We start from the raw sequence: 27537 nt of genomic DNA, 5'->3' as shown, positions 1-27537 counted from the left end.
GAACATACATTGTAAGGCTAGTATTGGAAGTCAACTATGCAGAAAGCAAAAGCGATTTAAGCAATTTTAAGTCTGTTAAGATATTTGTGAAAAAAATTCACTTTCCCACTCTGATACCGAAACTAGGTGCACAAAGAGCACCAATAAAACTGCTCACGCGATGCTTCGCAACTTGTTTGGTTTAGTCAAGTAAATGGGTTGACCGCCTGTGCACATGCTATCATTTTACCTCCCGAAGATAATTTTTTGACCTACTGTCGCCTGCAGTACAAACACACGACGAATTGGATGCCTCATCATCGCAGCAAACTGCTCTACATCATGACAGTGTTGAGAATGTGGGCACTGTTTGCGTGCACCGTTTTGGCATTGGAGCGAAAAAAGGCTCATTTTTGTCAATGGATATCTCTACGAATGACGTTTCTAAATTTGCATACGCTTTTGCTTCCTGCGCAGTCCTCTCAACACTACCTCTGCAATGCCGACGTTAAAACTAGCAATAAATGTGTTTATTAACAAACATTGGTTAATTAGCAAATGCAGCAAGGTGGTTACTTGACAATCAATTGTAGCCTGTGCTGAAAAAACCAACAGCAAAGAATGCACCATCATATCGGTTAAATCCTATCTTGTTAAAAATATGTTTCCACTAAAGTATGTTACGTATTGCTTGCAGGGTAGCTGGCCACCACCCCTGCTGGACACAAACTAATAATGGAACACAGCTGCAATAAGCAATCAGCGCTGAAACTTCACATTCCAACAGCAGTGCCACAGCACAGACTGGCGAGTGGAGTTTCCAGAATCACGTGCTGCAACTTCACATGGAGAAATTTACCGCTCATTTCGAGGCACATGCACCCAGCTCCTGACCCAGCTTAGCTGCAGGTATTCGGTTAGAGCCAACGTTGATACAGGCGTGTCTGTTAACCATTCAATAAGTTGTGCAATTTTCATGGCTTGTCTACTAGACAGCACGACCATACTTCATTTGCACTTAAATTGCTTGGATTAATTGTTTGGATGCCACTCTGGCATCCAAACATATCAAAATTTTAATCATATCCAAAATTTTTATGCAGCCTTAAAATACACTCAACCCTGTATAACAAGCTCAGGCTCTACCCTTCCAGCACCCCTTCCCTGGCCCTGCACACAAGATTCAGATGCTTCCCTGCCAGTCACTCCTCCCAATTTTCTGCTACACCATGAGCAACAAAATGAGCTTGCTTTACAGCAGCTCTTGCTTCTGCCAGCAAAATTTCAAGACAGGACCAGTTCTATATAAAATCATTTAATTGCACTGAGTTCCATGATGATCTTGGTAACACCCAGCAGACTAAAAACCCCTCAAAAAGGAGAGATGACATCCTGAAGGTGCTGATGATTCTTTCCAGGTCTTAACGCAGACAATGAACTTCTCTGTGGTGATGAAGGTGCCATAATTTGTCTTGAAAACCTACCTGGTGACACCGGTTCTTTTGCTTTTTTTTTTGAAAAGGACTGTCTCCCCGTTACTCTGTCACAAAAGTGTAAACAAGAAAAAACAAATGCTGAAAAATACACTCCAAAATGTTTCAAAGGTCAAATAAGTTCAAATCAGAGCTGACAAGTCATAGAAGACATGCAGCTAAAGAGACTTACGCTCACAATCTTCTTTTTGTGTCGTGCTCTTGAACATACTGGCTTCTTCATGCAGGGCTTCCCCTGCTATTCACATTCTACAAAAATTATCCCTTGCAATGGCTCTCTGCCATTCTCAAGACAATGCCTCACAATCCAGAGCATCATTACACAAATGCTATGGTCTTCCAGTTGGATACTTCAGATACGGTCTTGGTATAATGTCTTTATTGAATGCATGAAAGGCATATTACACAATTAGGAGGGGATCACAAAAGGGGAAACTGGTTGCACAGAGCTGCTATCACACATAGCTGACTGAAGGCAAGGAGTAATTCCCAATGTGTTTACCAGCAAAGGAAATTCAAACAAATGCACAATGTATGCAGTAACAAATGACATAACAAAATAAATGTAAGAAATGCTTTTAAAAAATGATGAAAAGAACAAAACACAGTCAACCACGTCTGTCCCCAATTCATGCTTGATCCATGACAACCATGCCATCGTCGTCTTCATTAGGCGCCACCTCGTCCGAGCATTCATCCACCACCGCGAAGTCTCCATCCAGGACACATTCATCTGCGATTTTCATTTTTAAAGAAATAACACTTGTTAAAGTTGCGCAAAAATCTGAACAAAGAAGTGCATAGGTTTACGCTTATTTTGTATCCACTATTAATGCCTGTTTCTGACTAAATACAATAGCATACATAACAAGTAAGAATATAGAGCATGTGGTAGCAACTTTATAAGCAATGCACTATTCCTAACCTACCTATAGTAGCACAGATAAATATTATAAATCAGTACTGTAAGTATTAGCAATAAACTGATAACGCAACGTTGCAATATAAAGTCGTTGGTGAAGGTGAGCTACACAAAGTTTTAGCCTACCAACTTATCAATGTGAAATAACAGTGTTGTACTGCATTCAAGTTATTATTAGCTGCCAAACCCTCAATAGGGGATATTCAAATGCTTAATGATCTGGCAACACTGGCCGCATCTGCCATCTTCCCAGAGCTGCAGTTGCAAAGTGCCTGTATGGTGTGTGTCCTCAGCAGCTTGGTGATTATCCATTATGTCACCATTCAGATCACTAAAATGAAAGAAACTGCTTTATGAACCTGCGATTATTGAAGAGTGAACTTCATTGTTTTCATGTGATGCAATGTTGCACATGTCCTCTCTCACTTGTGTCCCATGCACTGCTTTTGTGCTTCAGGTATTCGTGAGCATTGAATACTTGTTTACAGGACACTGTTTACAGACACTGTGGCTTCAAGCACAGGCAAAACCATGAGAAAACCCTGCAAATGCACGGTTAGGCACACTATATATTGCAGTGTCTCAGTACAACAGCCAGGAAATGAAGTACACGATAATTAAATGCCACACGAAAGTACAAGAAACAAGTGCACACACTATCCAACTGTGTGCTGCTTGGTGAAGCAGTGACGGCTAGAAGTTAGAGTACGCGGGCCTCGTCTATTCTTATGACTTTGCTGAACTGCTATTAAGTGTAGAGCGATGTGCACTGACGGCGCACCCCATCTTCCATGGTTTCTCATATGGTAAAACCTGCTCTGATGGACTTTACTGAGCTTTCTCGACATTTCAGTGAATAAATGGCATTATTAATTACCCAGCTGCACGCTTATGCTAAAATGTCAAAGCGCTTTTGCTCACTTTTCTTTCAGTAGAAATCAAAATAAAACTTTTGTTGAAGTGCTGTCTTTTAAGAAGTTTCCTTTATTTTTACTTCTTCTGGAAAATATTTAAAGGTGTTTCTCATTCCATTTCCCAAACTATGTTTTGAGCTCGAAGTGTATAAAACAGCAGTGCTTTCACATAAAAGAACAAACAGAATAGTTGCACTCACATACACTAAACAAGTGTTTTCCAGCTTGAGCAGTAACTTAAATGAAGCTGACATGGCAAAAGAAGAGTTATGATAATAAGAACTAAATAAACTGGGGAGAGGGATACTTTTTATGTAAGGATAGTAAACAAGCAGAAAAGAGGAAACGAGATGGAAAATGTCTGTGCTGACTACTGTTTAGCATGCAGATTATATTTTATTCACCGATTTTATTATGCTTACTGCCACAAGAAACAAGCCTAGCTTGTTGCCAGAATTCCCACGAAGCCCTTGCTTTGCCTATAGCAACAAACAGCACTGGGAGTATACCACAGAACAATGATGAAAGCAGCAGCTATGCATGTAGCCATGCTGTTGAGTGAGCGATTTTCTTGTCGTACCTTAGGCTCGAAGGCGAATGGCACTTTGATACATGTCAATAGATGGCGCTTGACATTTTGAATATCCCCTATTATAAAAGAGCTTCCACCAGAAAGCATTAAATAAAGTGACAGAACCTGAAACGGATCTTCAAAATGAATCTCCACATGTTTAGTCAGACTATCTCTGAAGCTGATTAAGTAAGCAGCATGTGGTGTGTACATTTTGAAAAAAGAACACTAGCTAAAGCCCAATATGATAAAAAGCAGATAGAATGCACAGATATTATAGCACTTCAACAATAAGAATTCTAACTCAACAACCCTGTGTTGTCTAATTTTTCAGACCATTTCTGTTTCAGTAGATCAGACAAAAGACGCTGATGTTACCAGCAAACATACTCCACATCCTGACATCTTTAAACATTTTACCACAATTTTGCTCTTACAAGACTAAATAAAATACAATTAGATACATGTCATTAGCAGATATACCAAGAGAGTAGTGGGCCACATATGTATCTTTGTGACTGACAAGGAAAGAACTAAATGCACCAAAGATGACACACAGGACAAACAACATGCACTTGGTGTGGACTTTCACCTGACATACAAGGTAGTTGCGATTTTGGATTATGGTAAATTACTCCTTCTGTTTGAGCAATGCATCCCATAGATACTCACATAATACAACCCTATGCCTCATTAACCATTTAGATGCTTCACTAAAATTTTTGAGAGGGGTATGAAACAAATAGACATCATTATTAACTTTATGTTTGAGTGTCTATGCGCATACTACTATAGTCCAGTTCCTGTAGTATTACAGGCTAACTGCATCAAAATTTCAGACCATGTAAAAAGCCTAGTTTCAGGTAGTGTAAATGTAGAACAGCCAATATTCAAAAGCTTTTGAGTTACGAGTGGATGCACCATGAAAAGCAAGGAAAAACATGTTTTTGACACTAAAATTGTAAAAAAGCAAACAAATAAAAGCATCATTGTCATTATGGTTTGTTGCAATTGACACTGGAACCAGAATACTGAAAACCAGCACGACATGTGGGCATAACTTTCGTGATCCGGCAGTGCCCACGGAGTGTTGAAAATCGGAGGTCACATACTGGGATTCAACAATTAGGTGCACGTGTTCTCTACTTCGGTGCTACTAAAAGGCTGCTAATAAGGAAATTCAATAATTATAACCCTCGCTGCTTTTTCCAAGACTGCTTCAGTAGCTTGTCATATTCATTTATCACTGATTATGCCAAAATCATATTTTGTTGCAGGCCTTTAAGGGGTCCCTGAAACGGTTTGGACAAATTTTGTAGATGCATAGGGTATAGCTAGAGTAAAATATCAGCGCCACAATTTAAGTGGAGCATCTCCTATTGAGAGCTATAGACGATTACAAGCTTCCCTCCTCCCTGGTCATGCTTTTTCTCCTCAACTCATTCACCAAGTGATCAGGGCTAAGCTCCACCTTCACTGTCTCTGCGTCATGATGTGATGTCATCTACTTGTGGTAGTCTTGGAGCCAGCACACTAAGCCTATTCAACCTCTCCACTAGCCCCCTAGGCATTGATCACCCATGACAGCTATCTAAGCGGCATGCGCTGCAAGCATTCCGTCGCAGCACCGAGCTTGTCTGGTATACTGGTAACTGCAAGCGACCTGGGCGTTTTGATGGATGTCTGAAAGTGTTAAGTATAGCCCCTCCATACTACAACCACTGTGATGAACAGGCTTTAGTGTAAATGTGAGTGGCCTGAGTAGCCTGCACAGGCTGTTCACGTTGGTTACTGCTATATTAGCTTTGTGCTCGTCTGATTGAGCTCAGTGCAGCCGCCTGGTGGCGCAAAGCTTAACCAGCCAAACACAGAGCTACTACTGCTGTAACCAAGTGTAAAACATATTAAATATTTAAAAAGCCAATGTGTTCGATTACACTCCTGCTGAATATTTACACCAGTAACAAAACAGAATATACTTGGTTACTGCTATATTAGCTCTGTGCCACCTGTGGCACAGAGCTCTGTGGCTGCATTGTGCAGGCTGTCCCCGTTTGTGCCTCCGCTCATTTGGTAAAACGTCCAGTCCACTTATGCTCACGTTCACTTGAATACTGGACACATCAAAACTTTCTACAGTTGAACACGTTTATAACAAACTTGATGGTCCCACATTAAGTGGTCATATTATCGGTAGCTCATTATAGTACATGGACTGGCCCTTACGAACGGAAATAAATTAACCACACTGAAGCTAGCATCAGCAGTTACAATTCAGCAGCACTATGGTCCAAAAACCAGATTTTCAGTGTCATTTTTGTTCCTGGTGCGTTTCCACATCCAGCTGCAAACTTCGGTTAGAAATGTCCATCTAAAGAACGAAAAGCGGCGTTGCGTAGCTCTTTCAAAACAGCACCCTGTTTCGATCACCTGTCATTCCGAAACTGCAAGTGTGGCCACCACCATTTTTTATTCGAGAGCTTGTGATATACTTTACAACCAGTGGGACATGACTGTATTCTGCACACATGAGAGAAGCATTATAGTTGGCCGGAAGCGTAACCTTCGGAAACTACTGCGGCATGCTGCCATTATGCGAAGGTCTTGGACATCTCGGTCTCAGCATTATGAGTGTGCAACAACCACACATTACGCTATGTTGCTTCGGGAAAAAAAAAATGTTCTAAAGGTAAAAGATCATGGCAAACCATTATCAGCTATTGGCAACTCATAAATGAAGTGCCGCCAAATCGTGACCTCCTGATAATGGCATAGTAACTGCCGACCACTGCATGGCGGCATGCCTTCACCCTGGAGGCATGCCTTGAAAACGTTTGATCTTCTTCGCAGCTTCCAGAATCTGCATGAGGCAGTTGCTCGCTCATCTCAAAGGTCACACCATTGTTGCAGTTGGACTGGAAAGGGACGCACTGCTATGTGTCCAGTTTGGTCACGCTTCCGCGCTTTTGGTACTTCGCATGTGCCTTTTTTTACCGTGACTGGGTTTGAAGCATTTGTTGTAGCAGTACGGCGTCGTCAAAAATGTATGTTATATCTGGAAGCAGTTTCCACAGGAAGGGTTGGGAAATCATAAATGCACTAAATGTGGTCGTTATAACTGATAAATAGTTATCATTGGAATCGTTATATATGGGTTCGACTTATATTAGCAATACACCAGCCCGAAATGATGGCTGCAAACACGTAGATACTGGTGCCCACTGGATACCAACAGCCTGATGCGCTGCAGCCACTCCACGCATGTTTCATTGCAAAGGGACGCGACGTCGCAGTTTGACATGTCACCTATTGTTATATTTGCAGTCCACAACATAAGGACAACCCATGGTTCTCGCAGCTTGAAGAACACTGTAACACAAGCAGACCACAACTGCTGTGTGCCAGAAGTGCTTGAGTGTAGTGATAAATTGTTGTTGTGTATTCTCTGTTACTATCTTTACAGAAAAAAATTAAGCAGCATTCCAACTATTATGAACAACATTTGTTAACCATAAAGTTAGAAAAATTATCTATGTGACCTGGGTAGCCAAATGGATAGGTCGCCCAACTGACATCAATTGGGCTAACACCGTGAATTGGGAGGGGGCTGCTGAAAACTCAGGAGAGAGGAACCAGTGCAATCAGCAGCGATACAGTTTTAAAACCTTATAATAAATTACACACTTTATGCGGAGTACTTAAATCCATCACTTAATGATCAATCAAAAGGACCTACTCTAATGATTCGGTACGTTTGTACAAGATCATCAAAATCGTCTCAGGGTCCCTTTAAGAGGTGCAAGAAACATAAAAGCACTAAATAAACATGGATTTTGTACAAAGTGAACCGCACTTTTTCTACAAAAGTTCTACAAAGGTTGTTTTAACAAAGCGCATGTCTAGCATAGCTGCATTCACCAACAAGGCAAAATGTGCTTGGTGTTATCGCACCTTCAGTAGAAGTTTTGGCGTCATCAAGCACTGGCTCAGCAGCACCTAGTGACGCATCTTCGAGTGGCACTTCACCCTGTCGGTTTGATCGTCCCAAATGGTTTTGCAGGGACATGGGACAAAAGAAAGAGAGCAACAAAGATGCATTTCACGACAACCCAAAATATCATGTGGTGAGTCTAATGGCACAAGTTATTAGGGCAAACACAATGTATTTCACAAAAAGCACGAAGTGCATTCACTTGAGGGAACAGAATGTTTGTTCCTGAAATACTACAGTGCAACCTCATTATAATAAACATGAATATATTGAATATAACAAAGTGAATTTAATATTGTCTTGCTGATATCAGTACGTAACAAATACATGCTTATAACAAATATTGAATATCAAAAAGGATACTAGCAAAACACACTTGACAAAAGGCCAAGTGGCAATAAAAACAAGCAAGTGACCGAAGAAGATACTTACGCTAGGCCATCACATCGAAACATATCGGATTTAGTGCAAAACAGCTACTTCACGATTCACCGAACTGCTTTGATGGCAACTGCAGTCTAAACCATCCATTGGTGCTTTGCACGAAAACCATCGGCCAACACGCCCCAGATCAGGTGACCTTGCCACATCTTTTTGATCGCTGTTCGCATTGTTTTCCCTGAAGACGCTGTTATAAAAACTTTGCTTTACTAACAGAGAGCCAAACTTGTGGTGAAATGATCACGGCAGGGCGTAGTTCTTTATAAGCTTAGGCGAAGGCATTGCGGCTATGAGGACGATCATTAACGCAATCGCGCAATGCAAACATCACTTCTGGTCGAGGAGGCGGCAAGGTGCCAACATAGACTGCCACCTTGAGCCTATTTGGCATGGACAGATTTTGAACAAATTGCCCAAAATTTGCTGAAAGAGAAACAAACGTTATGCAACATTTCCAAGGCACTTCAAACATGACACACTCAACTGCTGATATTCAAAAAGTAACATACAAATGTAACTAGGCAAGTCGGTTTCTCACATAACACAATATACTGGTGGCTGAAAAATAAGAATGGTTCAAAATTTGTGAAAGACATATGTCAACATACAAGATGGTGTGACCTCCAATTTAGTCACTTTACTAGAAGGGGAAATAGATATTGCTGTTTCAAATAATCGTTTGGGCCCAATTCGGGTATTTTTAAGTTTTAACAAGCAACAAGTCGGGTCAATAAGATGAAATTATCTGTAACAGCTGATTCGGAAGTTTACCACAAGCAAGTTCTAAACTAAAAAGATGCATTCTTATATATTTGAGCTGTTACTTTTTTAAGCAGAACGCGGCTTTCTTTTGAATAGCGTGAGAACTTCAGACACAGAGTTGCAGTCTATTTAAGGCAGCATTCTTCACAGCAATACAAACTACAAAAATCAACTCTAGCTGCTAATGAGTTTCTTCCTTGCATCATGAAAATATCAGAAGCATGAAAACTGGATCATGACCATATAGTGTGTGCTTAAGACAGCCCTTCCTATAGTGCACAAGATGAAACTGCTCTGAAAAATGAAATGTTCTGTGATTATTTCGCTACATGCAGCATCATGGAAGTCCACAGGCTGTCATTACTATAGATGTCAACATTCTGCTGTACGTCCTCAAACTACACACTTAATTATGAGGGATGCCATAATGGAGGGTTCTAGATTAATTTTAGCCACCTGGGGTTCTTTAACATGCAACTTAAACATAAGTACACAAGCATTTTTGCCTTCTGCTCCCGCTGGAATGTGGCCACGGTGGCCAGGCATTGAACCTTTGACCTTGTGGTCAGCAGCAGAGTGCCGTAGCCACCAAGCCACCATGGAAGTTCAAAGTGCCTTATCTACCTCTTGGCGTACCCACTTCATATGTTAAAGACTCTTGGAAAACGCAGAGAGCAATGACCATAAAAACAGTAACTTGACAACTATCTCACCCACCAGAAATGATTAACGGTAGAGACTGGAAATAATCAAAGGTAAGAATGCTGAGATGCACAGTCCTGCTGGGACTCACCAAATCTGGCTGCAGCAGCTGGCCGCTCGCCTCAAAGTCTCCGTCGCTGGGCTTGTCTTCAGATCCTGCACTGTCTCGAGCCACACCCCCCGCAGCCACTGCGCTGACCAGTGGCTCCGCTGAAACAGAGGCGCTATTAAAGAGTCCCTCCCCTGGCATACTGTCGTCGAGGGTGTCAGTGGCATCCAAAATGGCTGTTTTCCAGTCTGGGCAGTCGTCCAGAAGGCTGTCCAGGCCCAGTGTTGTCACTACGGGCACAGAGCAATCTCCTGCGGTGGACGGCTCATCAAATGATGCGAATGGCACCACAGCGTCAGCTTGGCAATCAAGTGTTTCACTTGCACTGCCAAACTCTAGGCAGTTTTCACTTGCATCGGCCATGTGTTCTGCATGTTCTCCTGCTTTGGCTACGCTGTTCAACACTTCCTCCTCTTCCATTACAGTGCTTGCCTCTTCTTCACATTGGACAAACTGCACTGTAGTGGCATCTTCCATGGCCACCTGTGAGCAGCTGGTGGCACTGGCTGCCTCTACATCTTGAATGAATTTTTCACCGTCTTTGAAATTACCGACAGGTAGATCTGCATAAGTCTCAGTCTTGCCTGTACTGTCTATACACTCTAAAACAACTTTTTCGCTCTTGATTGTATTATTTTCCGATACATCTGCCACAGTGAGCCCTTCAGTGTCCATGTCTAGCAGCTCTCCCTCTTTGGTAGCGAGCATTGTACTCTCTTCATGAAACATCTCATTCTTTTCAATGGAAGGCTCCTCACTGTCTCCATACTTGACCTCCATTCCACTTGAAACATTTTCCTCAATCTCAGTGGTGGCACTTGAACATGAATCTCCCTCAAAATTCTGGTCTTCTGGAATCAATGTCTCGCCCCTTAAAATACCTGAACTTGTTACAACGTTCTTTGCTTCATTTTCAACATTTGACATATCTTCAGCAGTGTCAGCCTTGTCCTCCAAGCTGAAGTCTGCAATCACATTCTTGCCTGCCGAAAGCTCCTCAGGCTGAGAACAAGTGTTTCTAGTTTCAGCAAATACGGTTTCCTCATCTGTTCCTATTGACGCTGGACCAGCTTGCAAGCTAAAATCACAACTTAACAGATCGCTTTCTGACAAACTAAAGGCAACTTTTTCTGAGTCATAAGAGGGCGCTGTATGACACTGTCCCTCACTCACTGTTCCTAAAATGTTTAGTAAACTTGAGCCACTGCCTTCAATTACCATGTCTGCTTTGTTCGCTTCAATGGTTGCACTAACAGCTGGGATTTGCTGCCCTTGCAAAGTGGAACTAGAACTGCTAGTTCCAGGCTGCTCTGTAACTTGCATATTTGCTGCATCGCTTGTTTCTTTACTATACAGCTGATGTGTGTTCTCATTCAGTTTCAAGTCCTTCTCACTTGTGGAGCTAGCGGTGGCGTGTTCAGCATTAGCTTCAACGGCTTCTGTCTGAACAGAAGGGCATGGCACTGCCTCACTCTCCTGATTTAGGGAAACATCGGCATGGACCTGCTGTTGGGAGATCATAGAGGCTTCAAATTTATCTTCGGTCTTATCACCTTCACTTTCAACAGCAGAGCTAGGAACATCAGCCATGGTTGTGCCCACACAGCTTTCGCTTATGGCAAGTGAACTGTCTGAGGATATTGGTGCGACCCCTTCAAGCACTGTCACTTCATGAGGTTCAGGATACTGTGAGGCTTCACCTTGTGATGGCTCTGATGGTTTCGTAGCCACAGCTTTATTGACTGACTCATTAACAGGCTGAGTGGCACTCTCCGAGGCAACATCAGCAGCAGGGGGAGCAACCTTCACATCCACATCTTCTGCTTCTGGTTTCACAACATTGGCAGCGGTAGCAACCTTCACATCTACATCTTCTGCTTCTGGTTTCACAACATCAGGAGCAGTAGCAACCTTCATGTCTGCATGTTCTGCTTCTGGTTTTGTAACATCAGCAGCAGTAGCAACCTTCATGTTAGCATCTTCTGCTTCTTGTTTCACAAGATCAGCAGCAACTGCAACCTTCACATCTGCATCTTCTGCTTCTGGTTTCACAACTTCGGCAGCTCTAGCAAGCCTCACATTCGCATCTTCTGCTTCTGGTTTTACAACATCAGATGCAGCAGCAACCTTCACATTCGCATCTTCTGCTTCTGGTTTCGCAACATCAGCAGCAGTAGCAACCTTCACGCCCGCATCTGCTGCTTCTGGTTTCGCAATGTCAGCAGCAGAAGCAACCTTCATGCCCGCATCTGCTGCTTCTGGTTTCGCAACGTCAGCAGCAGTAGCAACCCTCACGCCCTCATCTTCTGCTTCTGGTTTCGCAACGTCAGCAGCAGTAGCAAACTTCACGTCCACATTTGTTTTTGATTTCGCACCTTCAGTAGGCAGCTCGGTGGCTTTTGCATCAATCATAGTTGTTACAGGCTTAACATCACCTGCACTGGCTTTCTCCAACTTTGCAGCTGCTTCGGTAGTCGTGGCACTTGCATCTTTCCCATCACTGGAGTCAACAGAAGGTTCAGCAGCTTGTGTCGACTCCTGGGGCTCTTTAGCAGTGGGTGTTGCACAACTGGTGGGTGCAGCCTTCTGGATGGGAGTGAGGTTGGTGGGCCTCTGAACAGTCGTGTTTCCTGTTGTTGCTACTGGCGCTGCTGGTGGCTCTGGCTCATCAGGTGGTGGTGGAGGTGGCAGCCGCAACACTTGCAGGGGCACCACTGTGTTACATGTAACCCTGTTGTTGTTGTTGGGCTTGACGTAGCCAGCATTTTCCACAAAAGGTCTGCCATGGGTTAGTAAATGAGGCCTCACATGCAAGGTAGCTGAAATGAGTTTTATGGCACCTCATTAGCCGCTGAAAAGACTGGTAGAATGAAAAAGACGTTACTGCATTAAGCGTAATGCACAGTTACCCAAGCGGCACACAGGGTTACTTTTGAATAATTTCTGATTTCTGAACTGATGTGCTTTGTTTTGACTTACTTTCGAAGCTGACAGCTACTGTTTCAAATGTGTTTGAAGATAATGTCTTGCAAAGACTAGCAGAAATCAAAGTACTGAGCCTAAGCACCATGCACTCATTACATGCCACTGACCTTGAAGAATTCCTATTCTGACGTAAAATAAAGCACAATCAGTTTTGACAAGGTTAGTGCATTATGTTACTATGCTGCATTTTGTTTCAGGGCTACCTAGACTGTATTTAGGCTAGGATAGCTTGCATCCTATGCCAACTTGTGCATCTGTTGCACGTCCTGAATGTCAGTTTGAATTTCTTACACATAAAGCTATGCATGCCTCCCAAACTCACAAAAGCAGTCAGGTGCAAATCTACCGCTGTAACCTAAGCATTAAATTTTGTGTGGTCATCATGACTACAGCTATTTAGGTTCCAATGCAAAGCTGTAGATGACAGAGAGCTTTACAGCTTAACAGCAGATGTTGGATGATTTCACTGTTTTGAGATGCAAGCACATTATCCTAATCATCAGGGAGGATGGAAAAGGAACTTGAAAGGGACATTAAAGAGAAAAATAGGTTAATCTGTATTGGCAGGTTAGCTTTTTAAATACCAAGAAAAGCCACTCTTACTGTAAGAGGAGGCTTGATAGGCCAGAAAAAGCACAATAATGAAAGACAGGTGGTGCCACCACCTTGAATTTCTCACAGTAGCTTGCCATGACATGATGGATTTTGACAGCTTCTGCTCAGGCCTAGTTAATTTTTTATCTGGGCTACACCAAATTCTAAAGGAGCCAATTACTGCACTCAGCAAGTTTCAACAGCTTTTACTCTGCCATGACGGCCCAAATACGAAAATACCTTGAAACCAGCAATGTCACACTGACGTATCAGCACTGGTGTTTCGATGCAAAATTAAAAAAAATATATCTTTTTCACATTCTCTTCTAATAATCAACCTATTAACATGAAATTACCAAACAGATTTCTGATAGAATACTTTATTAGTCTACACTGATTTGGGTGTTTCTCCTTGTGTCCCTTTAAAGCGCAGTGTGACAGGTTCAACTGGCCACCTCATTTAGAGAATACTGTAATGAGCTTCCTCCACTTGTCTGCCTTAACCTCGAAGGAAAACCTGAAGCAAAGTGCAGCATCTCTGGCCTCTAATCCTTATCTGTACATGCAGCCTTTCATTCACTGGTCTAGCTTGGCAAAAAAAAAAAAAGGGCAAGGAATTCCTGCGATGGAACTAGCATGGCAGCCTGTGCGTACATTGCAAGAACAAGAGTCTCACCTGTGGGTGGCGGTACGTTCAAGGGTGCCAGAGTCGGTGGTGGCACAGTGGCCAGGTACTGTGGTGGTGGCAACAAGGTCCGTTTCGGTGGTGGTACCGGGAACATGGGTGGTGGCACCGATAGGTTTGGCAGCTGTACTGGTGGTGGGGGCGGTGCTGGACCATATGCTGGTGGCGGCTTCACTGGAGCGATTGGCTGAATATCATCCCGCTCAATGCCAAGAAGCTTCAGGTCCATGTCCTCTTCAGTCATGCTGGCCCCTGGCACGCTTGGCAGTGAAGTGACCTTGGCCACAACTCCAGACTTCAGGGCCTGCTTGCGTGGAGCTTGTGCGACAGGCAACGTCGGAGCCGAGGGCGGCTTGACAGTGGCTGCAGTGGCCGTCGTTGGCACCTGGGCTGAAGCTGCGCAGGAAAAGAGAGACCACGTGTCCCCACCTATTGCAGCAATAATATTTCAGCTATTACGAAGTTGCATCTGACACGAAGATGCCTTCATTATGTCTGTACATTATACATTCATTACATACCAATATTGGTGAAAAGATGTTTAAGTTTCCTCCATTTTATTTGAGTTCATTATATTGAAGTTTGACTGCAATATTTAAACAAAAGATTGCAACAATTGAAGGTACTGAGCATACTAGGAACAATACTTCTGCCAGGGAATTGAGGATAAAGGCGACATGTCACCTGAACAGACTTCGTTCCCATGCAATGCAAACAGCAGAAAAACAATTCAACCATGTTTACCAGAAATAAAGACATGATGGGACTGTTTAGATTACACCATCAAAACTCCTAATAAATGCGAGTTAGAAATAAAAACAATAAAGATCATACAATTTGAGCAAAAAACAAAACAAGCAGGCCCTTTGTCCCATCACAGGAGCTCACTTTACACCCTTTGAAATGCACACCCTTCATTCAATTTATGAAACAATTAAGATAACCCTTTAATGTTAACTCTTCGCTACCTTTTACACCCTTTACGGCATCACTGTAGTCACCACACACTTTAAGAAAAATTTGCACTTTTTGAAGCTTACCTTTTCCCCATACAATAAACTATTCTGCAAGCACACCCTTTCTTTAATGCTGCACTCTTGGTACCGTCACATCAAAAGCTGCATGCACGTTTCCGCGTGACATAGCATGCTTAAGAGGAAAGTATTAGGCACGCTGCGCTAAATAAGGAAAGTGCATGCAAGATTGACAGCGATTATTGTTTGGGGACAAAAGATTAGCCCCAAAGACTGCGAAAAAATTTTAGAGCATACTTGCAGGCATTCCCCTTTCACCTTGAGTACACAATGGTTTCCTGTCGGGGACAGCATGAAACAATCCAACATGCAGGGCACTGTCAACCTCAATGCACCGTGAATGCATATTTAAAGAAAGGAAAACCTACAAGAATGCAGACAATTACTTTTGCACGAAGAGAACAATCTCCTAGAGGCATAACATTTTACAACTGCTGTGCACTACCAAACGCATGCTAGCACAACTCCTTTCTATGACCCAAGATAATGGGTGGCACCATACAAAATGCCTGCACAAGGTTCAGGTGATGAAGCGGAACACTCTACATTTGCTTTGACTGTGAAGGAAGCAGATTATGAAAGGGAGGTAAATGAAAGGAAGGAAGGAAATGAGGAAAGGTTTTTGCACCAATTCAATTTCAAAATAAGATTACTAACAGCTGCTGCGGTATCAAGATTAAAAAAGCATCTGCAGAATAGCTCTTAGCTAGTATGAGGGAGCAGAAATTTTATTTTTAATGATGCCTTAAAGGAGTACTGCCATTACATTTACGACTTGTGATCTGATTATGTTACATGAAGGACTAAACCCTTTAAACCTTAGAAGGAATGGTGGTACGCATCAGTGTGGCCTGAATAGTTTACTATGATACTTATTATGATCAAGTTTTGTTTTGATTAACTGGAAAGTGCATGCGTCATGATGTCAGACACACTGGCTCACTCCACTCCTGCGATTGCTGCAGCTGCCAAAGCAGAAGATTGGGTGAGTTGGTACAATAGTTGGGATGTTAAAACAGCTAAAAATAAACCAAGGAAAGACACAGACACAATGCTCACAACTAAGGTTTAATAAGCCCAACAGTGCAACATATGCTTACGCAGTCTACGACAGATGAAGGACAAATAAAAACAAAAATGAAAGATAAAAAAACATGTAAAAGGCCTAAGAAATATTGTTACTATATAGCTGTACATTGTTACTATATAGCTGTACAGAGCATGCGCATAACCCACGCAACGTCAAGAAACCAGAAAATCAATCTGTTTGCTCAACAAAGCAACTGAAGGCTTGCTGACACACGTGTTACCTACCATGATTCTAAATCGTAGACAGCGCAACACCGGAAGTTCCTGTGCAAAAACCTGAGGACATTTTGCTGAGGACTCTTGCTTTTAATGTGCATTTGCATAACTACTATGGGGGAGGCTGCGCTTTGCACTGTTTGTCCCTAGCTAGCCCCACAATGGATAAATACTCTGGTATAAGCTCACTTTTCATTTGAGTTTCGTGGCACTCTGCCAAAGCATTGCTCTCATAACTAGGAGGTCATTTGTTCGAATTGTGTGTTCAATGGATTTAATTAAAAAAAAAAAAAAACATTTCTGCATTATTATACCACCTTCCCCTATGACTTTTGCAGTAGGTGTTCCTTTTCCTGTGCTTCATCACCAGGCCTGATACGGAAGGTTGCTGCCAAGGGGAGCGAATCAACCAGGTGTGAGATGCGGGGTTTGGTTAGGTAGATGCTGTTTTAGACACCACAGACTGATAAATAATAGCATGTTGTTACTGCTAATTCATTTTATTGTAAAATATCCATTCCCACGTTACACTGGAGTTCTTCTTCGTGGCTGAGTGACAAATATGCAGAGCAGTCTTATGTCCCGTCACTGACGACCCTGCCACTTGAGAAGTGCCGAAGGCGCACTGTGAAGCAGCAAACCTTGTGTGTGCCCCAGTGACACGGGCCTACCACCGACGACAAAAAACTTTCAATTTGCCATCTACAGACTCTGTATCAGCCATTATGATCACATATGGATGCAAGTTTAAGCAGTGCATAAACACGCCAAAGTGAAGCAGTCCTACATAGTACCTAGGCAAACACACATTAGAAGTCTCCAGCAAAAAGTCCCCAGACTGCTGCAGCTGAACTTCCTGTGTAGCGCCGTCTTGGATTTGGAATCACGATGTCGCCTAACCTGCCAATTTAGAAGGCCTAGAGAATATCTTGTGTTAGCTAGTCTTGGTGATGTTTAAAAACCTCACATTGTTGCACTCATGGAAATGAATGCCAAGGTGACAGGACGTCGCCAAGGGTGCGCTATAGGTATGTTCCCTTAACTGCTCATTAGTTTCGAGTCAGCGCTGCATCTTTCTTCAGCATGTCTCCTGCTGTTTTGAGCTGCTTTAAAATCTCAATTACAGCTGCCACTTACAAGCGCAGTCTGAAAAGGATGCTCGCACCGCTCCTTTTCATGTTTTTCACGAGCAACATGATCATATCTAGCTTCACTGCTATACGACACCAATAAATTTTGCTCTGTCATGACATTACAATAGTGTCGATGACATTAGGTCTGGTTTTGTGAGGCAATTTTGGTATCAACTTCAGCAATACAACAAACAAGGCTAGTTGGTACTTGTTCATAGTTTTTGCGCTTTTGTACCTTCTTTCATGTCATCTCTTCCTTGTTTCTGTGTAAAAATGAAATGCAGGACAACTATGTATTTTAATATCAAATTAAATATCTTTTGCTTCCCAAGCGTCACACTTTTCCTAACCATGCACACCAACTCGCCCAACTTTCACTTCTTGATACATACTAGATTTTATTATTTTGTGCATGAGAAGTGTATGGTAGCTTTTACAACTTCAAAATTATGTGTATCAGTACGCCTTTAATCTCAATATGTTTTGGGCAGCCATTGCCCTTCCAATTCAAACACAATATAAGAGCAGTACTTGTCATGCTTTGTATGACTCACCGATGCTGAAAATATGCACATATATTAAAAAACATTTCGTGGCAACAACATACAGCCTGAAATATGAGGTGCGGTACACACGTATGTATTCAATCAATGCAATACATGCCTCAATTCCTGGTCGTTGCACAGCCAGCATAAAAGAGAATAAACATGGTTTGCGGCTGCTGCCGTCTCCAAACTTCTGCTCGGGATGGTAAGCAAATAGCCTGCCCAGTGATTATGATCACAGCAAGTACAACGAAAAAAGGGAGCATGACAGAGACTTTTGCACCTTACCAAATGGAGAAAGTGCTAATTTCCTGGCTTACATGCCGCATGAATAAAACCTACCATAAAATTTTTTTAGTCAACTTCTGAGTAGATGGCTCGAACACTCTATGGATGTTTTGAATTCATGAATTATCTCAGGCATGGTCAGAGGTGTGCATTTGTGGTAAGATGAATGTACACAAGTACGGCATTCAAATGGTTAAAGAATGCTAAGTGGTCCAAGTTAATTACAAGCCCTTTACTGCAGTGCATCTTGTAGCCCAAATGTTGCACAGGGATTTTTAACTCAAAGTAACCATCACATAAGGAACATTAACAGTACCTAGAAGCCAACCACTTTACAAAAACGAATAAAACCGAAGTCAGTGAATGCATTCTCTATCAAATGCTACAGCTGATTTTTGAATTGTTGCTCTTAAAAGGCCCCTCACCAGGCCCCATAACAAATTTTGGTTATATACTGGAAGTTGTTACGTGTCCTCTAGGGAGCGTACTGCTGCAAAAAGTTTTTCAAGTCAGCTCATTAATAGCAGAGAGAGAAATATTTCAGTGCCACAAACCCATGATTTCAGCAGGCGGGCTCCACTGCATAGTGAGACTCTCTCCACTCGCCTCGTCTAGCTTGCGCAAGCAAAATTCCTTCAATGCATTCTCCCATGCCGAACCTCGAAGATTGCGTGACACATACGTCACGGGCCCCGCCTTCACTTTTTTTTTTCAGCGATGCACACTTTCGCTGGTGGCGTTGCGCGCGAGCTGTTATTGTTCCGCGCTGCGCACGATTTTGCGCACTGTGCACAAGGACACATGACTAGTGGTATGATTCAGTGCTACACGAATACTGAGGCAGAACAAGCGGATCACAGAGCATGATCACACGCTGGAACACGGTAGAAAATGACATAGTTTTGGTACCTGTGCACGTGACTGCACGACCGTGGGAACAAGCAGACAAAGCAGAAGTACACTGGAACTCAGATTATACGACTTTATCGGGACCGCGAAAAAGTAAAACATGGGAATCATAAAATCCAAACATAAATTATGCCTATAAAAATACTACTTATTTCGCGCGAAGGCTTTACGAGAAACTTCAATGTAAACTACTAACATACTCTGCAGGGCTTGGAAACCCAAATTACCAAAAAAGTAACTGCGATAAGAATTAATGCTGCAGTACAGGTACCAATCATGCTTTATTCAAACGAACCTTTGAGGCACTCCACTGCCCACTGCCGCGATTCCCGCCAGCCAGCACGAACTTTAAAAAAGTCGGCAAGTTTCTTTTGGACCTTGTTTGATCCGTTAACCAAGAGCTTTTGCTCGAGTTGGGAAACGTTCAAAAGGAGGTTCTCTGCGGCGTCGTGTGAACAGATGAAGTTTCGGATGCCGTCTATGTGCCGTGGCACCTTGGCGAACGTGGTAGGCACAGGCACGGCATCTGTGGCGCCGTCATTGTCCTCGTCCAATGTCGTAGCGGTGTCGGCACTAGGCAAACCCTCCTCGATGGCATCATCCAGCGACACCCCGCCGCAGATCGCAACATTGTCATCGGCCTCCACGTACTCGGCGAAGGTCGTGGTGAGGTTTAAACGATCGAAATCGTCATCAGCATAGCCTGCATCAGCCTCGAGCGGCATCAAGGTTGTTGTGTCCCCAGCAGAGGAGGCAGTCCTTTGCTTAAAGCCACAGTGCTTGAACGAGTTAGCGATTGTGCTTCGCGGCACTGCGTTCCACGAACTGGCAATAAAATGCATGGTGTCGAGCACAGTCATCTTTTTTTCCACTTGCTGCACTCCATCTGCCAGCCGACGCTGCACTAACCACTTCCTGTACCCTCGCTTGACGCATTTAATTATGCTGGCATCCAGTGGCTGTAGCCGGCTTGTGCAGTTGGGCGGAAAAAAAAACCTTTATGCTCCTCAGGCTGGACGTATCAGGTGGATGGCACGGTGCGTTGCTCACGAAAAGCAATATTTTCCTCACCTTAGCATCCATTTTTTTATCCAGCTACTGTGAAAAATTAATGAAGAGCGAAGACGTCATCCATGCCTTTTTGTTGAAGTTGTAGCTGCACGGCAGCATCTTCAAGTTCTTAAGCACTGTGGCCTTGCAAACTTTAAAAAAAAATTAAAAGTTAAATTATGGGGTTTTACGTGCCAAAACTATTTTCTGATTATGAGGCACGCCGTAGTGTGGGATTCCGGAAATTTAGACCACCTGGGGTTCTTTAACGTGCACCTAAATCTAAATACACGGGTGGTTTCGCATTTCGCCCCCATTGAAGTGCGGCCACCGTCGCCAGGATTCGATCCTGCGACCGGGATTCGATCCCGCGACCTCGTGCTTAGCAGCCCAACACCATAGCCACTAAGCAACCACGGCAGGCAAAACTTTCCAACAACCAGCACTGGCAGCCTCTCGGAACCGTCCTCGTTAGAACAGAATAATGCCGTCACACGCACTTTACTACGCTTGCCACCATGACAGCTGTCACCCTTAAACGCAAGGGTCTGCTCGGGCTGCATATGGTAAAAATATCCCTCTCATCGGCGTTGAAAACGTTGCAGGGCTTGTATGCAGCAATCATCTCCGGCAGCGACTCCTTCCACTCGTTCACCGTTGAAACGTCCACGGAAGTGCTTTCTCCGCAGGAGTGGCTGTACACAATCCTGTTTCGTTTTTTAAAGTGATGCAGCCCCCCATTCTATGTCTGAAAGTCGCTGATGGCCAGACGCAATGCCACAAGGTCCGCCTTTCCTTTAGAATGGCGCCGTCAACGTTGATCGCAGAGCTCTGTGCTTGATGCAGCCACTTGACGAGAACTTTTCTGAACTTCTCATGCTGTCCTTCTTTTGCCGCTTTCCGCAGGAGCCCTAACTTGATGGCATTCTGCAATATCACCGCTTCATTTGCCAGGATCGTCATAAGTGAAGATTCGGGTATCTTAAGGTACCGGTCAATGCTGGCTTTTGTGGCTCCATGCTGCTTTTCCGCTTCCTCGATAATCAGCTTATCACCGAGCGACAGAACTGTCCACTTTTGGGACATCGTGCATCGCACTGCTCCACACAACTCAAAACCTCCGCTGAACATTGGTCGCTAGGATTACGACAAAGAATACATGCGATAAACCTAGGCCTCTCCACGCTATCTTGTCGGCGATCTGCTGCTGGGAAACTGGAAGGAGGGAAACGCTTCCCCAACGCAACAAGAGGAGACGCCGCCGAGAAGAGAGGGCGAAAGTGATTGTGGAGAAGAAAATGCGCTATTTCAGCACAGTGGGCGTCGTGGGCGGCTGCTGCTGGGGGGGAGAGAAATGCTTCCCCAATGCGACGCCACTGAGAAGAGAGGGAGAAAGTGATTGTGGAGAAGAAAAGGCGCTATTTCAGCACAGCGAGCGTCGCGGGCGGCTGCTGGTAGGGGAGAGAGAAATGAACGATGAGATGAGGCAGGCAAGAAAGCTGTGCCGGAGCGAACCGGTCGAGCGGTGTCAAGCGCTCCGCATGCAGAGAGACAGAGCGAGGAAAGAGACCTGCGGCACTTGTCTTTCGTCCGCCGTTCCGTCCCGCACTTCATGAGGGTCGTCATAATACGCAGGTCAGGCGTAAAATTGCGTTGGATAACCGGGGTTTTTAATGCACTGCTTCTATGGGGACTTTGCCAGGACTGCGCTAATCCGTCGTAAAACCCGGGTCGTCGTAAAACCGGGTGACATATAACCGGGGTTCCACTGTACATCTCTCTTGCTTCAGTGCGAAGTAAAGCAAAAAATACGCAGACATTTATTTCATTTGTGTGTTTTATAATTTCTCTAAACTTCAATTTGTCAATTCAAGCATCAGACCACACAAATAACAGATAGTGCCTTAAATAATTCTCGAAGTCACGTGCCACCACGAGCGACGTCACACTGTGGACTCGAGTACGTAGGTGCAGGGACGAGAGTATGTCATCCACCGGCTTGGAGCGGGGTGGCCGTGAGAAGGAAAAATGGCGTTCGGTTTGGAATTTCAGACCTTTCCGCAGCTCATAGTGATGTAATTCTTTGCAAACATGATCGTTATCACGCAATGTATGCTCTGCGCTTGTCAGCTCAAAATGGCTAGACCTGGCGAGGGGCCCTTTAAATGTGCATTTTGTATTCTTACAAAGCAGATATTAATCTGGACCATTACAACATAAAGAATAGAGCCCAAAGGCACTAACATGAAGACCTTAGACTCAGCTACTAAAAGAGAGTAACAATGCCGCATGTTCATTTAGAGTTTCGTGTTAAAAAAAAGAAAAAGCCATTTATAGGCTAAATGTGCAAGCAATGTTGCTCAAAATAATTATTTGGTATATTTCTGAAAGTGATGTTTAATGGGATATCTTCTGGTACTAGTTTGTACATTTCACTCAGAATTCTAAAAAAGGTGCAAAAACTGATACGGACACAATTGTAGCTGGTATCCATTTTTGTTGTACGTACCCGTGTTAGTTAAGCAAATTATTCCGAGTTAAAGAAAAGTTTGCCTTTGCATGAATTTTTGTTTGTGTGCGTGCTTGTGTGTGTGGGGCAGGGGGGGAGGGTCTGGAAGCATTCTTGTCATCTCATTTCCGAACCCAAAGATGCTGAAGCAAAATGGTCCTTCCAGATAAGCGACTTTCTACAATAAAGCCAGAATTGAAAAATTTTGTAGCAAACTGGCAATAGGAATATGTATTCTATGGCATGTTCCCGGCTCGTCAGGTTCAATATGCCAAAGCAACATAGATTCTGTGAGAGACGCCACAGTGAAAGGCCCTGAATCAACTTAGACGACCCCTTTAATATGCAAGCAATGCTCGACACCTATAAGCAAGTGTTTCTGCATTCCTCCTGAACTGAAGTGTTGCTGCTGTGGCTGGAATTTATACCCACGTCATACCTGTCAGAAAGTCCCTAGTGGTAAAACATGGTATCTTGTTAATGACATTCCCTTTTATGGTCATAAAATTTGCAAATATGATAAGGCCAGTACGTGTATTAGAGATAGTCCACACGATCCGCACTGCTCCCGAGTGAGCAACTCCCTCCCTTGCTTTATGTTCTTGACCCGGAATGACACAACATGGTCATCAACTCCCAAGCAGCCAAAACTTGCCATTCACAAGTGATTGAGGAAGCTTGCACTAGTACACTACACTATTACACACTTCTATACAAAAATGCCACAAGGTCATGTAGGCATATTACGAATATGTGTAATTATGCTGTACATGTACCAACCAAACACGAAAACAAACTGAGCAGCCTTCCTGGTAACAAGAAAAGTACATAGAGTGAAAAAATTATGGCAGAAACCATCTTCGATGATTATCTAAGCTAATGCGAAGCATTTCTCCCTAGCATGCAGCATGAAGCTCGAATGAACTTGCATTTTCACAGAGATACGCTCGCTCAAGGACCGCCACATGTGCGAGCCGTGACACTCTGACAACGCATGATCAGAACTAGAGGCAGTCGTAACCTGCCAACAAAGTGCCTTTGAAAGCACACGTCTACACCCCGCAAGTGGCGGTCCTCCAATCAGCACCACTTAGTCTCGGCGACCTATTCCGTAGCTGTCCGCTTGGTGTGCCCCTGTTCTATGGACACGCATCGCTTCACTCTTTGCTCACACTCCACAGCTGCGCATATCTCGTCAGCCCGTCGCTTGGCCTCCTGCCTTTCTACTTTAGCACATATTGCACACCTCTGTAGTTTTTGCAGAGCCTTTGCACTCTTAGGCTCTTCTGCTTGACACATTCGAGGGCTCATTATTGTATCTGCAAGTAGAGGCCTATGCACAACATGGTGAGGATAGCACAAATGAATCATGCCTATTTATGGGGCACATACCCACACTGGCGAGTGGAGCAAGGAGAGGAGGCGCCAAGCCAGTAGGGTTGTGCGAGCAGGCGCTTGGGAGAGTGCGCATATGTGCATGAAGCAAGGAGGGGCCAAGCCCATAGTGGCCAGCGAGCGGGTATATGCGGATCAGTGACAAACTCTGCGACCTTGACCTTGGGTGGCCTTGCGTTTGACCTCAGCTCCAACACGGCACAAAAAGGCTTTGCATTTAAAGCACCTAGAATTAATGACAAATAAGCTCCTTCTAAATTAGGATAAAAGCATCTCTAAAGACAAATGCGAGTTTCTCAAGCAAGCTGTAGAATTAAGACACTTCTTCCTTTTGCTAGAAATGATCTGCAACAGCTTCTTTCCTGAATTCCAGGTGCAAACATGCCCTCACATGTCAACACATGCATGCTGACGGTTGAACAAGCTTGGCTGGGTCCAAATGATGCACTCTTAAAATGATGCTCACCTTGGCAAAAGTAGCTGACTGCATGCAGGTGACAACGATACAGTGTCGTCCATTCTTAAACAGAACACCTCATTAGCATTTGAAGTGCAAGCCTATGCTTAAATTAGAACACAAGGCCTGCAGACCATTCCGTTAATATTTCATGTTGCAGGAATAGGAGCACCAGGTGTTCATGACTTCCTGCTAAACCACTGGCTAATTTGAGCTCAAATTTAATCTAGAAGTAGAACTATTTCGCAGCAGGTTCAGTTTAATACTACATTTGCAAGAATCATTTGGCTGTTTCATTCACAATAAGGTTTGTGACATCTACATGGACTCCACTAAAAAAAATTTTTGATATCACTGTAACAGAATGATGGTGCTTTCTGTTGCCACTGCAATGAAGAACATATCCTGTTACAGCAATGGCAGATGGCTCCACCATTCCATTACAGCAGTGGCACCATTACAGTGGCATCACCGCGAACTATGCACATTCTAGCTTTATTGTGAACAAGACAGGCAAGCAATGCTTGCAAAATGGTATTAAACTGAACCCACAGTAAAATGTTACCACTGAGCAAAATTTCAGCTGAAATTAACCAGTGGTTTAGCTAGTGCTCCTATTTATGCAACACTCTGTAATTATACGCATTAGACTACCAGCAACTTTATTCACCAAAAAGAAGAGATGAGGTTATGTTGGACTGAATAAACACGAGGTGTTCTTCATAACAGTGGAACACCCTGTATAGTGAGAGTGTGACCTCTTGAACCAAATCAAAAAATGAAATCTTTGTTTTCAATGTTATTAATGTTTTGCTTGCTGCCTTTCACGCATATGCATGGACAGCAGTATAAGCTGGGGAACACGGCATAGAGGAAAATACCCATGCCTGCCACAAATGCACATCAGGTCTATCAATATTGCACCGAGCATATGCAGCCAGAAGAAAGATGTAGAGTCGCAATCTCAATGGAACTGTCACTAACAGGTGTCACTACTCATGAGTGTTTTTCACCACTGTGAGTAAAATACAGTGTGCAACTATATTCTAAAGAAGTGGTTTAAAGGATTTACAACATGGTGTACTGGCCATAAGCACCTTCACAACGCGAAATACAAGCAGCAGCTATGCAGCTCTCGTTGACCACCTTGTTTTTTGACTTTTTGCCAGGGTTCAACTGTTTGACATGATTTGCAAATGTGCCCGACATGGCCTATTTCAAGGCTGCACACAGCCTACGCAATCAAGCTGCCATCACCTAAGGTTCGTTTGCACTAACGAAGCCCCGCCTCATGCCCAGTATGAGCACTCCTCAGAGAAGTGGCAGCTTGCTGGAATGTAAACAAATTTGGAAAGTGCTTCCGGTGAGACTAGCAATGGTCTTTGTATGATGAAAGATGCAGTACATGTGCGGAGTGTTGCACAAACAGGAGTGTCATGTGTAGATTACTATTCCAGCAAGACCCCTTACGCTCAAATTTTTCATTTTGCAAGGGTTCATTCTGATAGTACATTTGCGACCACCACTTGCCAGTTTAATTCACAAGTCTCAAGTTCACATCGCCTGTTGCAATGCCACAAAAAAGATTATTTTGTTTCAACAAAACAGTGGGCCCGTCTGTCACCTTTATAATGAAAGATGTATTGATCATAGTGGTGACAGGTGGCATTACTGATCCACTGAATCAAAATCAAGGTTTATTTTAGTGGTGTTGCCGTAAACGAAACACACTACGGCTGTATTGTGAATGAAACAGGCAAGTAATGCGCAAAGACGTGAAGCTAAACTGAACCCACTGCAAAATGCTGTGTGTGGAACTAGAGCAGAAATCAGCTAGGGGTTTAGTGGAAGAGGCACGAATATCTGGCACTCATATAATAAACACTCAGTATGTGTGTACATACATAAAGCGGTCTTGGCAAACCACCGCATATGAAAACACAGTTATCCGCAGGCCACGTTTTAGAAACAGCTCAAGAAACATATTTAGTAGTAGCATGAAGACAGACGTATGCTTTACAGTGTCTTGAATATGTTGTATGTGGGTATCGCTTGTGCAGCTGTGAGCTTGTTAGTTGATCAGGGCCTAAAGGTGTTTAACAGGGCAGGGTGACCCCCATAATTAGTATGAATATTAAGATGTTGTGAAGTGCTTCACTTCCTAAAAAATTTCATAGCAGAGGCTTACTGCTTTTCAATGCAGTTGAAAAGCACATGTCATGTAATGTAAAGGACTACAAGTGTGCTATGTCTGGAGCATTACAATGTTTAAAATTGCGCACAGCCCTAATCCACTTTGTGATCCGAAAACCTCGAGCACTCGTGGAAATACATCTAAATAAGCTAAATGGAGTGAAAAATATTTAAGGCAGAGTTTAGAAAAAAAAAAATGTATGACAACATTCATCGTCTCAATGAAGCAACCGAAACAAGATTATACATATTTAGAGGTGCATAATGGCTGTTAGCAAGTTCTGGTTTGCTTTCATATATTCACTTGTGGCAGCTTCCAGACACAGGACACCAGGACGACATGGCGCCGTAATTCGGAATGTAATTTTTTTGTGTCAGTGGATTGCGTAGGCTGTATACAGGAAGACAGAGGCCGAACAGCTGAGCATGGGCAAAAAGACAAAAACCAGGTGTTGAGCGTTTTAATTTATGTACAAATCAGCAGCTTTTATTCCTAAACCACATGAAGAATGGAATACAGGTTGAAATGGGGTGGGTCCCACGGCTGCGTTTCTAATGGAAAACATTACAA

The 27537-nt window shown here is 43.4% G+C and overlaps 1 protein-coding gene across 2 annotated transcripts in view; it reads right to left on the bottom strand.

Moving 5' to 3' along the window:
• Window positions 1-1833: 1833 nt before the first annotated feature.
• LOC126545145 (uncharacterized) overlaps window positions 1834-27537 on the bottom strand; it is an 87022-nt gene continuing 61318 nt past the window's right edge. Inside the window, exons 11-14 of one of the 2 annotated variants that reach the window (XM_050192875.3) lie at window positions 14140-14544; window positions 9867-12703; window positions 7831-7906; window positions 1834-2205 (exon numbers count right to left, since the gene is read on the bottom strand). In XM_050192875.3, coding sequence (XP_050048832.1) covers window positions 2102-2205; window positions 7831-7906; window positions 9867-12703; window positions 14140-14544 — 3422 coding nt within the window. In that variant the 3' untranslated portion in view covers window positions 1834-2101. The remainder of the gene's footprint in view (window positions 2206-7830; window positions 7907-9866; window positions 12704-14139; window positions 14545-27537) is intronic. The other variant, XM_050192883.3, reaches the window with a different exon arrangement.

Source organism: Dermacentor andersoni, chromosome 10, assembly GCF_023375885.2.
Source record: "Dermacentor andersoni chromosome 10, qqDerAnde1_hic_scaffold, whole genome shotgun sequence".
In the NCBI taxonomy this organism is placed as follows: Eukaryota; Metazoa; Arthropoda; class Arachnida; order Ixodida; family Ixodidae; genus Dermacentor; species Dermacentor andersoni.
This window is presented reverse-complemented; position numbering and strand designations above follow the sequence as displayed.